We start from the raw sequence: 13,582 nt of genomic DNA, 5'->3' as shown, positions 1-13,582 counted from the left end.
GGGTCAGTTTGTGCAGTGTTCAGAGAAATTGCAAGAAGAAACAAACGCCTACCTCTTACACTCTGCAGGCCTCTGTATGTTAACTGTTCAGGTCTGTGACTGAACAATGAGAAAAAATGTTGAACAAGCATAGTATTTTTGGAAGGGTTCTTCTTTCAACAGACAAAAGTGCAAATGTTTGTCCATAATGCAGAGCGCCGAATATGGTAAAATGTCTCAGTGTGAGAAATGTGAGGAACTGATAACATTGTACATAAAACCAGCCAGTGGTTGGATGAGCAGGGTGGTCCTACACTGACTCGTCTTGGAAGCAAGGAGAAGAGACGAGCAGTAGGGGACCAGGGTAGATAAGTATGACTTTTTGTTTACAACAGCATCAGCAGAATATTAATTAAAAGCAGAGTAGTAATTAAAAGTCTTTGATTCTCTTTACTGATGACAAAAATAGCAATTTTAAGGGGGTTTCTAAGATCCCAGTACTTATATTTGTTAGAGTATGTAGTAAAAATGTATGCCTCAACTGTATGGAAAAAATATGGTGTGAACCAAGCCTAATATCATATACCTTAGTTTTTAGTCATAGTATTAGAGAGTAGAGCTTAGAGTGCTAAAAGTTTGTAATGTACTTACAGTGAAAGGGCTTTCCTACTCTACACAGTTATGGCGTATCACTTAGGCTACATTCATGCTGCCATTTGTCTCCGGCAGTGTGAAGCCCGTTATTTTAAAGTAAAAAAAAAAAAAAAGATTTTTACGGCTGTTATTGACGGGGCATAACGGTAGTGTAAAAGGGGCCTAAGCTGTATCCCCAAAGTTCCATAGCACAAGAGGGCACAAGTAAAGCACAGTGGTGCTGTTTACTGCAGCACTGTCCACTTCAGAGAATCACAGCAGACACAGGTTCTTTTGAGTGGAGATCCTGCAGTAAAAAGGGAGGTGCTGCCCATAACAACCAGTCAGATTTTGGCACTCCTTTTTTTAAAGCTCCTTGATAATTAATCAGTCACTTTACTGGTTGCTATGGGCAACTACATTGTTTTACCAGTTACTTTTGCTAAATCTTCAAAAAAATATATGAATAAATCCGAAGTATTAATCTACCCTATCTGGGCATTTAAGCGGATGTGTGAGCCTGAGCTCCACACTTACCTCCACTTATTAATCCTAAAAAGTGACATCTTTTATAGAGCAGCAAGGAAGAAAGTCCTATCTTCTGCCATGGCTCTGGACCATCTTTCAGTGGTGGTAATGCTCATTCAGCAGAATAAAAAGGCCAAATAGGTGTTGAACAGTGCTGCCCTGAGAAGCCTGCTAAACAACGCTGGTGTGGCGACAAGCCTGGAGCAGTATTGCCTGGACCCATGATGAAGCTGCTGCACCACACCATGAGATGCAGAGTCAGCCTGCTGTAACCCCTGCGGGGGATGACTGTGGCCTCTGACTGGATTGCCCCTGTGCTGCTACTGGGGGGTCTGCCTATTACTGGGGGTAAGACTGAACAAGAGTTTACCCTAAAAAATGTTTTTCATGCTGTGGCCCTCATTAGTACAGCCATCTCTTAATTTACCTCCTAGCTGGGGTAATTAATGTACAACTTTCCCTACTTTGCCAGAATCTATAAAAAAAAAATAGACCCCTCCCACCTCCGCATCCAATCCTGGTTCACATTCTCCATTTCCGGGATAGGGATAATGGGGGAGAGCCCTCAAAATTTGTTCAGAGGAAAAGTTAACCAGTTGCCCTTAACAACCAAACAGATTGTTTTTTTTATTTTTGAAAAAGTCTCTGAAAAATAAAATAAACACTCTAACTGGTTGCTATGGGCAACTGGTCAACTTTTCTTCAGCACAGGTATTGATGAATCTCCAACAAAGTTCTCAAGCGTGCACCGGATTCTCAGGATCTTTGTAATGGAGGAAATACAATTGTTGTCTTTGCTGACTTTCCAAGAGACTGTGGTGGTAGTTCTACACAAACCCAGAAAGCTGGATGTTAGCGGAATTGTATTGCCCACTATCTCTTCTGAAGGTAGGAGACTTAGGAGTGTGGTTACATTGTTGGTTCATGATAACCTATCTGACTTTATGCCGGCACACTCAACTGTGGATAATTTGAGGAGCATCTACTGGAATTTGCAGCTTTCTCCTGATGGTACAGAGAGGTGTGCAGTGCTGTAACTCAATGCTGTGAAAGCTTCGAGTGGGAGTACTTTTGAGTAGTAATGGATAACGTGGACTTTGGGAGGCTATTTATGGCCTGGGTTAAACTCCCCAGTGCTCAAGCAAAGGAAAATAGCCTTGTCTCTATTCCTTTTGAATTGGTTAGAGGCACTCAACAGTTGTCCCTTCTCTACATTGCTATTTGCACTGGACGTTGAGCGGCTGGCAGTGTGGCAGTGGTGATTAGGGCTTGGCTTGGTTTATGGATTGGTGGAAAAGAAAATTTCCCTTTATGCAGATGACTTACAAGTATGTTTGAGCTATACGTAGGACTCCTTGTCTGCATCTCCGTCTCTATCACTCAGTTCGGCATATTTACTGGACTGCATATTAACTTGGACAAGTCAGCCCTAATGCCTATTGATGCACTACCTTCCACATCCAGGGCCTCCTCTACTCAATTAGTGGTCTCCAGAAAAATCAAGTACCTTGGTCTACAAGAGGAGTTTGGTTTTTCTCCCAGGATGTTCTTGCATTTATTACAACTCAGACATGTTAAGAATATACAGGCACATATGGTGCAACCAACGGTCTCAATCGGTCTCGATATTGTATACTACGATTCAACAAGACAACAGACCTTATCTCAGTTTTTACACAGCTTTATTATCTGAGTTTCTTTTTTTTTCTTTTAAATATATTTTATAGCATGATTACACAAACGTAACTCATCTTACAATTACAATATTATAACAAAAATTCATCCCAAGCCCCCCTACCCACCCCAGAGGGGGTCAAAGAAAAAAAAATAGAAAAAAAAGCCAAAATTCTATGATACTCCATATCCTTTCTCTTAGATTCATTTTCTAGTATCTATTAGTTACGTACCTTGTCTATCAAGGCCAACCAATGTTGTGATTGCAGGGAGTGCTTATCAAACCATTTCCTAACTATCAGCAACTTCGCATATGCAAATAACCTAATTAAACTTTTCTTATAAATAGTATCTCCAACATCCCCAAGAATTAAACTCTTAGGGTCCCCTTCAATATTAATTTTATACCTTTTCTCAATATGTTCACTAATCTCCTTCCAGAACTTCTGGATATGGGGGCAGTTCCAGATAAGGTGCAAAAAATTGGCTTCCTCCATTTGGCATTTTGGACATCCTGCATCCTGCCTAAGACCCATGCGCTTCAAACCAAGAGTGGTGTAGTATAGCCTGTGCAGAATCTCAGTTTGTACCATATTATGTGCCTGATTATTTGAGGTGGATTTCAAATTAGCAATAGCTCTACTCCAGGAATCTGCTTGAACGACACCTAGATCCCTTTCCCATCTTCCCTTGATAACTTCTTGAATATTTCTCGAGAATATTTCAGGATTTTGTACATTTTTTACATAGCTTTGACAACCAAAGGTCCTCTTATTAACTCCACAATAGAATGTGAGTGTACCCTCCAAAAATTCCCCTTTTTTTGACTTGTGGTCTGCATTAATTATTTGTAAAAACAAAACATTTTTGGGTGTCCACCACCCCAAACCTGTGAGCTATCTCTTCAAACGATATTATTTGGCTATTAACATATAATTTATTTACATATTTAAGCCCCCTTTTAATCCAAAAATGTGAATCTTTAATTAAAAAAAATTCTTTAAGTGTTCTATTCAACCATAATGGAGTAAAGTCAAGGCTCCATGTGATTTTACAAAATGTTTTACACTCCACCCATACTTTTATTGTATAGATCAGCATATGTATTACCCCCAAACATTGGTGTATTGAGTGACCCAACTTCTAAAATCTCAAAAATATCCTTCTATTGTCCCATGGAAGAAATTAAATATACTAAAACACTATTCTTCCTCCATCTCATAATGTTTTGCAATTTTAAAGCCCCAAAAAGATCTAAAAAAATCAGTTAGTGCCCAACCCCCTTTGTGCTCAGTTAACGAAAGATATTTCATTCGAAGGCGTTTCCTTCCCCACAATAGTGAATTTAGTAGAGAAATAAGAGCTTGAAACCATTTTTCCGATACCCACACTGGTGAGGCATTTAATACGAACAAGATCTGTGGAAGTAATATCTTAATTATTGAGGCCCTATCTGCCATTGAGATGGGGAATCTAAGGCATGTGTCAATTTTGGTTTTAATTTTATTTAACAAAGGATATCATTTCTGATCTGGAAAAAGTGGTGGGTTTATTCCAACCATTATCCCTAGGTACTCAATGGTGTTATCAGGCTCAAGGACCTTCAGCCCAGCCCCCACCCCACCACTAACTGTGTCAAAGGGTAGCATAATCGACTTGGACCAATTAACCTTTAACCCAGAGAAATTTCCAAATCTTTCAATTAACTGCATTGCTTTCGAAATCGATTTATTTGACTTTTGCAACATAAGAAGCAAATCGTCTACGTAAAGTAGAAGTTTGCTACTCTTCCCGTATATGCTAAACCCCTCTATCTCCTCCGTCTACCTAATGGCTATTGCAAGGGGCTCGATATACAAAAGAAACAGAAGTGGGGACAGAGGGCACCCCTGTCTAGTCCCTCTCTCCAAATTAAATATTTCTGACTGGTTCCCGTTAACTATGACCCGCACTGAAGGGTGATCATAAAGGACCTTAACCCAATCCAAAAAAATCCAAATCCAAAAATCTACCACTCAACCCAAACCTCTCCATCACACGCCAGAGATAGCTCCATTCCACGCTGTCGAAAGCCTTTATGGCGTCAAGCAACAGGATGGAACGGATCCCCTCCCCCGGCATCTGAATATTAGCAAATAATTTGATCAAAATATCATGAATATGCCAGTTTGATCGGACCCAATGGTTTATTACAGACCTTAGCCAGTCTCATCGCCAACACCTGGCGATGATTTTGGTGTCTGAGTTTAGAAGGGAGATTGGTCTGTATGAGTCTGCCTGAGAGGGTCCTTACCTTTTTTTTGTAACAAAATTATATGTGCTTCACACATAGTCGACGGCAAAGACTTACTAATACAGGATTCATTAAACTTATCTAAGAGAGCTGGCAGGAGCACCTCCCCAAATTCTACATATACCCCAAAGGGAAGACCATCTGATCCAGGTGCTTAGTGCTTTGACATAGATGCCAAGGCCTCTATGAATTACACCTTAAAGAGAAATGGGAATGAGATGTTGAACTGATTAAGGAAGTTCCTCATATCAGTTTTGCTTTCTCCTTTCTCCTATTGAGAAACTTTGGATATGCTAATTATTTCTTCTCCATCGAGTTTATTGGCCTCCCGTATTTATGTGTATAATAAAAATGAGAACTTCGGCAGTGCCCTAGGGGCCAATCCTCCCCAGCCTGTCTCCTCCACATGTTCTGGACCTTTTTGGATGAGGGTACTCTTTTATATTTTAACAGTATTAGGTATACTTATTCCTTCTAATTCCCTCTCATGTGTCACTTAAGCTGAAGATATCCTAGGGATGACTTAAGCTGAAGATATCCTAGGGATGATCAACAAAAAGTTGCTATACAGGACATTCTTTATCAGGCGAGGAAATCTATTGTGTCCCACTAGTTGGCCACATCGCTTTCTGTCTATCCATATGGTCATTAGGTTGGAAGGTAGAGCCGATACGAAATGATATGCCTCAGCAAAGTATGATACAATTTAGGGGCTTGGAGGGCTTAAAATAATAAGTCTTCTCCTATATAACTACTTTGAATGTTTTGTTATACTACTTATATGATCCCTTTGTGTCTGTTTTCCCCTTTTTGTTTCAAGTCCTTTTTGTTAAGTCTGTTTTTACCAGACTGGGGAACATTTCTCCTTATTCAAGAGAGTTGATTGTATCTTTCTATATTGGATTGTTGGCGATGAGCAGGGAGGGTGGGATGGGGTTTATATATGTTTTTTTTTGTTTGTATCTTTTGAGATCTTTTTATGTGTATAAATTAAAAATGTATGATTTATGTTATGCTCTGAAGGCTTATTGTTTATCTTCTGGAAAATGTAATAAAAACCTGTGCTATTTGAAAAAAAAAAAAAAAAATTGGTCTGGATAGACATTTAGTATTTTGAACACAGAGACAGAGCAAGATGCAAATCTTTCCATTATAGTTTTTCTGTGTTGATTCAATTTATATTTTTGGCAAAAAATATTGACAAAAATACTGTTTGTGAGCCTAGTCTAATACTTGGTTAACCCCTTAAGGACATAACGTTTTTCTGTTTTTGCCCTTTAGTTTTTTCATCCTTACCTGTTAAAAATCATAACCCTTTCAATTTTGCACCTAAAAATCCATATAATTTTTTGTGCCACCAATTCTACTTTGTAATGACATCAGTCATTTTACCCAAAAATCTACAGCGAAACGGAAAAAAAAATCATTGTGCGACAAAATGGAAGAAAAATGCCATCTTGTACATTTTGGGGGCTTCTGTTTCTACGCAGTACATGTTTCATAAAAAATGACACCTTATCTTTATTCTGTAGGTCCATATGATTAAAATGATACCCTACTTATTTAGGTTAGATTTTTTATTACTTTGGAAAAAAATCATAACTACATGCAGGAAAATGTATACATACATTTAAAATTGTCCTCTTCTGAACCCTATACATTGTTCCATGTACGGGGCGGTATGAGGGCTCATTTTTTGCGCCATGATCTGAAGTTTTTATTGGTACCATTTTCGTTTTGATCGGACTTTTTGATCGCTTTTTATATTGATATTTTTATATTCTAAAAGTGAACAAAAATATGCTATTTTGGACTTTGGAATTTTTTTGCACGTACACTTTTGACCGTGCAGTTTAATTAACGATATATTTTTATAGATTGGACATTTATGCACACGGCGATACCACATGTTTATTTTTTTTATGGGAAAAGGGGGGTGATTCAAACTTTTATTAGGGAAGGGGTTAAATGATCTTTATTAACTTTTTTTGTTCACTTTTTTTTTTTTGCAGTGTTATAGCTCCCATAGGGACATATAACACTGCACACACTGATCTTTTTCACAGATCACTGCAAAGCCATAGCTTTGCATTGATCAGTGTTATCATCTGGTAATTGCTCAAGCCTGGATTTCAGGCTTGCAGCAATCAATCGCCGTTCGGACGCACAGGAGGCAGGTAAGGTAAGGTTTTATCACGATGTCCAGATCATCCCGACTGAGCTGCCGGGATACTTTTACTTTCACTTTTAGACGCGGCGATCAACTTTGATCGCTGCGTCTAAAGAGTTCATGCCGGACATCTGCCGGAACGGCGATGTCTGGCATTAGCCACGGGTCCTGGCTGCAGATAGCAGCCGGGACCGTGCGGGTATGATGCGAGCTCAGCTTGCCGCAGTGCCGTATGAACCCGGCATTCTGCGGCAAGGGGTTAAAGGGGTACTCCGGTGGAAAACTTTTTTTTTTTAAATGAACTAGTGCCAGAAAGTTAAACAGATTTGTAAATTACTTCTATTAAAAAATCTTTATCCTTACAGTACTTATTAGTAGCTGTATGCTACAGAGGAAATTCTTTGCTTTTTGAATTTCTTTTTTGTCTTGTCCACATTGCTCTCTGCTGACACCTCTGTCTGTGTCAGGAACTGTCTAGAGTAGCATAGGTTTGCTATGAGGATTTTCTCCTGCTTTGAACAGTTCCTGAGATGGGCATTAGGTGTCGGCAGAGAGCTCTGTGGACAAGACAAAAAAGAAATTAAAAAAAGCAAAGAATTTCCTCTGTAGCATAAAGCTGCTAAAAAAGTACTGGAAGGATAAAGATTTTTTTATAGAAGTAATTTACAAATCTGTTTAACTTTCTGGCACCAGTTGATTTAAAAAAAAAAAATTTGGAGTACCCCTATAAATTAGAGCTACTTAGTATCTTGTCCATGTGAAGTAAACAGCTGAAGTGAATCCTGGCATTAGACCTTCTAGGTGATAGAAACTATAGGCTGCTCAGAAGTAGGGATGTGGTATTTTGAAATGGTAGCGACAAATGTACAATGCTTACAATATTCCTGAGTGTGAAATATGTTTGAAATATTTTTTGCACTGTCCTGCTTTTTTATTTTACTAATTTGAAAAAGCAAAAGTGAAGCTTTGGGATAACTTGGTGAGGAGAAAAACAGGTTTTACCATTGGAATGTTATGAATGCAGCTGCCTGTCAGCAGAGAAACCAGTGAAAATACAGGAAATATATTTTAGAAAACTGTTAGGATTGGCACACTTTATCCATTTAGAGTGGAGGAAATTTGGAGCATTTACATCAAAGTTAGAATGAGGCCAAGCAAGAATTTTATAAAAACATTTTTCATTGCAGGGATGTGCCAACATCAAGATTTGCTGAGCAAGCAACAATTACAAGATTCTATAAAGTAAGAAGTTTTGTGTATTTTACATCATAAGTGTCATTATAGTTGTTGGAATAGTCAAATAAATGCATATTCTATGCCTGATGTGGACAGGAAAACAAGCCATACTTTTGAACATGGGTCTATAGAAACACATTGTTTCAGATTAATTAGGGAAAAACATTATAAGCAGAGCCTTTTAGGCTGAGTTCACATATTCAGGTTTTTAATTGCAATTAGTAAATTCAAAGCCCTAAACAGATCATGAATGGAGGACACTTATAAAGGAAAGATTGAGACTACTCTTCTTGTCAGATCCATTCAATATTTGCCATTAAAAACCTGAATGTGTTAACACAACGTTATATATATATACCGTATATAGTAAATTTGAGTAGCCGTATTAGCCCAGTGATGCAGATGCAGATATTGCAACATTTTTGATTTGTATATATATATATTTGTTTTCCTGTCAGACAAGTGTTGTTTTAGTTCTTCTGAATCCAGTAAATGATTTGTAGGGTGTCTCATTTTAATATGTGTCACACTATACCCGTTGGGGGAGATTTACTAAGCTGCGCAAGTGTTGTATTGCGCAGCTTGTGTGGCTTTTGAAAAAATCCACCACTCACGCCAAGGGGGCAGCAAGGGTAGCATGGCTTTGCATGGAGGGGATGTGCCCTGTTCACATGCAACTTTAGGCCCACTTGTTAAGAACAAATGTCGCAGAAATCTCTGCACTGGGCGACGCAGATTCGCTGGATTCACTCCCTCATTGTGATCAGCTCATATATTTATTTATACCTGCCTATTAGGTCATGGCTTATGCTTATTATATTGTTGAAGAATGTGTGAAATTACTATTGCTAAGATTATACTATGATTATGTTTTCAGGCAAAAACCAACTTTTCTGGAGTACATTAGCTACCACCTCAACTTTATGAGTATTTTGGCCGGGCCATGTAGCAATTTCAATGAGTATGTTGGGTTTATTGAAGGACGACATATACAATCAAAGTTGCCAGAAGTCAAAGGAAAAAAATGTGTTGATCCTTCTCCTACTGTAAGAACTAAATTAAAATGTCTTAATTTATTTTTATTTTTATCTTAGATCATTTACAGGGACACCTACAATAAAACCCAATACACAAGGTAATAGTGTGGGTGAACCTCATCAAAATGATGTAGTATTTACCCGAATCTGTGGTCCAGTTCCAGAGATACACGCTATATTAGCCCTGTTGCTAATATCTTAAAGGGGTATTCCGCCCCTAGACATCCGTCGCTGGGAACCCCCACGATCTCTCCTGCAGCACTCCCTGCCTGATGACTGACGATACAGGGGCCGGATGCTCGTGACGCTACGGCCATGCCCCCTCATGACGTCATGTCCCACCCCCTCAATGCACGCCCCACCCCCTCAATGCAAGTCTATGGGAGGGGGCGTGACTGCCGCCACGCCCCTTCCATATACTTGCATTGAGGGGCGGGGCGTGACATTGTGAGGGGGCGGGGTCGTGACATCACGGGCCTCCGGTCCCTGCATCGCCAGTCATCAGGCACGGAGCGAAGTTTGCTCCGTGCACCAGATGACAGGGGGTGCTGCAGGAAAGATCCTTTGGATAGGGGATAAGATGTCTAGGGGTGGTGTACCCCTTTAATTAACCCCTTTTGCGCAATGGAGGCGGAATATGGTATTCTGAGCTTCCCTGCCTCTGTCCTCTCTGCCCCGGTATGCCCACCCACTTCGTACTCACATGGGTGAAGACTCAGATTTATGAAGTGGGCAGGCATATCGGAGCAGAGAAAACAGAGGCTGGGAGGCTCAGAACACTAGCTTCCACCTCCATTGCGCAAAATGGGTTAATAAACATATTAGCAACTACAGTGAATATAGCGTGTATCTCCAGAACTGGACCACAGATCCAGGTTAGTTATACATCATTTTAATCTGGTTCAATCAATCGGCTGTCAGTTTCCCTTTTAAAGTATTGTCCAGGAACATAAAAAATGAAACAGCAGGCAATACACTGAAATAAAGTAATATTGCACCTGTTGAATATTTTGCCATACATGTTAGCATCATGCTGAGGTAGGTGCATATTATCACTGCTACATAGTAAACAGTGACTGATGAGGACTATTGGAGCAGCAGTGCTGTAGTGGCAGAGGATTAACATATTACTTGCTGTCAGACAATGTAACATACTCTTAACAACCCTTTTATTGAAACAAAAAATCACATTTTTATCTATTCTGTTATGTTTTGGGGTATTTATTAATAAAGGAGCATAATGTATCGGTAAGCACCAGAAATTTAAGCAATACAAATTTCATGATGTATAGACAGTCTTTAGGTCTGCCATAGCTGTACTGTCTAAATCTATAAGTCACACATCCAATAAAACCACATTTATAGATATATAACAATAATAGTTCCATATAGCTCATGTATAAACCTGTCTGTAGTGTCTGTAGCATACCAACAAATACTGCTTTACACTGCCCACATAATACTGCTATACAGTTGTCAAGTAATAGTTCCACAAAGTGACTACATTATTCCATCGCTATACCTGTATACCATATAAAGTGATTATAAAATATTATCAGCCTTATTACCATTATTTTAATAATACAGTCATATTAGTCATGTACCAGTATGATCCTGTGATATACCAGCTATTGCACCCATACAGTAACCCACAGTTTCTACACATTACCAGCTATCCTATAAAATAATAATTTTTATGCATCTAACTCTTGTTCTTTTTTTCCAGAATGCTGTGATAACTAAGCTACTGATTTGTGTGGTGTCACTCATTCTCTTCCTAACCATATCCAAAGCTTTTCCGCTTAAATATATGTTGGACGATAAGTTCATTGATGAATCTTCATTGTATTGGAAACTTTTCTACCTTTATATTTCAACAATGGCTTGTAAACCTAAATATTACTTTGCTTGGACATTAGGTAAGTTACTTTTGAGTTGTAGACATTTGATATACAAGAAATGTTTCTCCATAGATAAGATAAGCTTTGCTTTGTTGCTTAACTTCTTGCAGTTAAAGGGGTATTCTGGACAAAAACATTTTATCCCCTATCCTATGTCTGTTCGTGGGGGGCCCGCTGCTTAGACCCCCCCCCCCCCGTGATCTCCCTGCAGCACCCGCATTCTATGCGGGTGCTAAATCTCCAGTTTCGGAAACCTCTGGGTTTCCGGGACTGGGGATGTCATGTCACGCCGTGCACGCCCCCACCAATCATGACTATGGGAGGGGGCGTGATGGCCATAGAATGTGTGTGCTGCAGGGAGATAGCTGGGGGTCTCAGCAGCGGGCCCCCCGCGATTAGACATCTAATCCCCTATCCTTTGGATAGGGGATAAAATGTTTTTGCCCGGAATACCCCTTTAAGTGTACTCCCCATGAGAAGCAGGCAGTAGCAGAACAATGGCTAGCATACTTAATCAAGACAGGAAGCTGCTGTAATATACATGCAAAGTAATTCTGTAACAAGTTTGTGTTGTCAATTCAAATAAAGTAATAAAGAAAAAGGGCTATTAAAGGTTTTGGTATGTGTAGGTCAACACAAGGGGGAGGAAGATGGTTGATTGATTTCTAATCCCATTGGTTCTACCTGTGTTTCATAGCCTCTATATTGTGCATGTAAATAAACCAGTTTTTTACAGTAGTACAGCAAGTGGCAAAAGCTATTTCATTTTATAAGAATATAACTTTATTCCAGTGATGCATCACTGGAATAAATCACTGAAGTAAGTCACATTCAGGTGAATTACTGTAGGGGGAGCAGAGGGTACAGTTGCCCCCTGGCCCAGGAGCCACAGGGGGCTTGCAATATTTATCTTCTCAATATGATGCGACCAGTACTGTAAGGGTATGTTCACACTACGTATTTGGTACGGAATTTCCGCTTGCAGAATTCTGCTAGATTCCATTTGGCAGCCGCTGCCGAAATACTTCGGCGGAAGGGCTGCGCGGCACTGTGCCGTCATCATTGATGGCTATGCAGTGCTCGCGGACTTTCACGCAAAGAATGAACATGTTCTTTCTTTGCACGGGTCAATTTTATCGGTGAAACTGTCCGCCTCTGAAATTTCCGCAGTGTCAACGGGTTAGCGGAAGACCCATTCACACTAATGTTAGGAGTTCACACCGAGGAATTCCTACGCTCAATTCAGAGAGCGGAATTCCGCACTAATTACGTAATGTGAACATACCCTAAATGAAACGTTAAAGTTGGGTGTCCGGTTACAAATTTTGCACTGGGGCCTGGCAGTTAACAGTTATGCCTCTTACTTTTTTTTTTATATAATTAAATGCATATAAATGTATATAAGTAAAACTTCAAAGGTATAGTGTTACTATTGTTATAAAGTAGTCAGGGTCACTGGGCTGTGGTACCTCTATCACAGCGGGAGACAGAAGTTCTGAGTATGCGGGTCTGGCGGTGCTGTGAACCAGAAATAACTAAGTCACTAAAACTAAATAGCATAGAAGAGACATGGTTACCCGCACTCACTGCTAGTCGGCCGACTCCCCTTCAACTGCAGGGCGCTCAGAGGCGACTGCCGGCAGTTTTGCGCGGTGTGCGCTTCTTCTGGCCATTACTGAGCACATCACTAAGCACGGCACACAGTGATGCGCTCAGGATCAACATAGCATCACATGACAGCATTCTTAGCACCTGATTGGGGGAAACATCCGGGCACCTCAGTCTGACATCAGACAAAAGCTTATATAAGGAGAGTGTGCACGCCCGCTGGCCATTAGCCACTAGTCCTTTTGATAAAGCTGGGGACAAGCGAAATGTCTTGGCTAACTGGTTGTTTTACATAGCAGCTCCACTGTCTGACCCCAACAATATTGTCCATTCAATTGCTTCTGAATGGCTCCACAATATTATTGCTCATCCGTTTCTATCAGCAATATGGTTACACATCAAATGTGAAGGGAGACAGACTGGTGCTGTGCTTTTAACTTTTGTGGTGTGGTTTTGACACTTTGTATATAATTAACACTTTATATTTTGTGTTTACAAATTAGTAGGGGTTCATTTTAAGCAA

The 13,582-nt window shown here is 39.9% G+C and overlaps 1 protein-coding gene across 7 annotated transcripts in view; it reads left to right on the top strand.

Moving 5' to 3' along the window:
* MBOAT1 (membrane bound O-acyltransferase domain containing 1) overlaps nt 1-13,582 on the top strand; it is a 78,539-nt gene that overhangs the window by 42,916 nt on the left and 22,041 nt on the right. For all 7 annotated transcript variants that reach the window (XM_056521277.1, XM_056521280.1, XM_056521283.1 and 4 more), the window contains 3 exons: nt 8,465-8,519; nt 9,391-9,559; nt 11,277-11,469. In XM_056521277.1, the coding sequence (XP_056377252.1) occupies nt 8,465-8,519; nt 9,391-9,559; nt 11,277-11,469 (417 nt within the window). The remainder of the gene's footprint in view (nt 1-8,464; nt 8,520-9,390; nt 9,560-11,276; nt 11,470-13,582) is intronic.

This window comes from Hyla sarda, chromosome 5, assembly GCF_029499605.1.
Source record: "Hyla sarda isolate aHylSar1 chromosome 5, aHylSar1.hap1, whole genome shotgun sequence".
In the NCBI taxonomy this organism is placed as follows: Eukaryota; Metazoa; Chordata; class Amphibia; order Anura; family Hylidae; genus Hyla; species Hyla sarda.
This window is presented reverse-complemented; position numbering and strand designations above follow the sequence as displayed.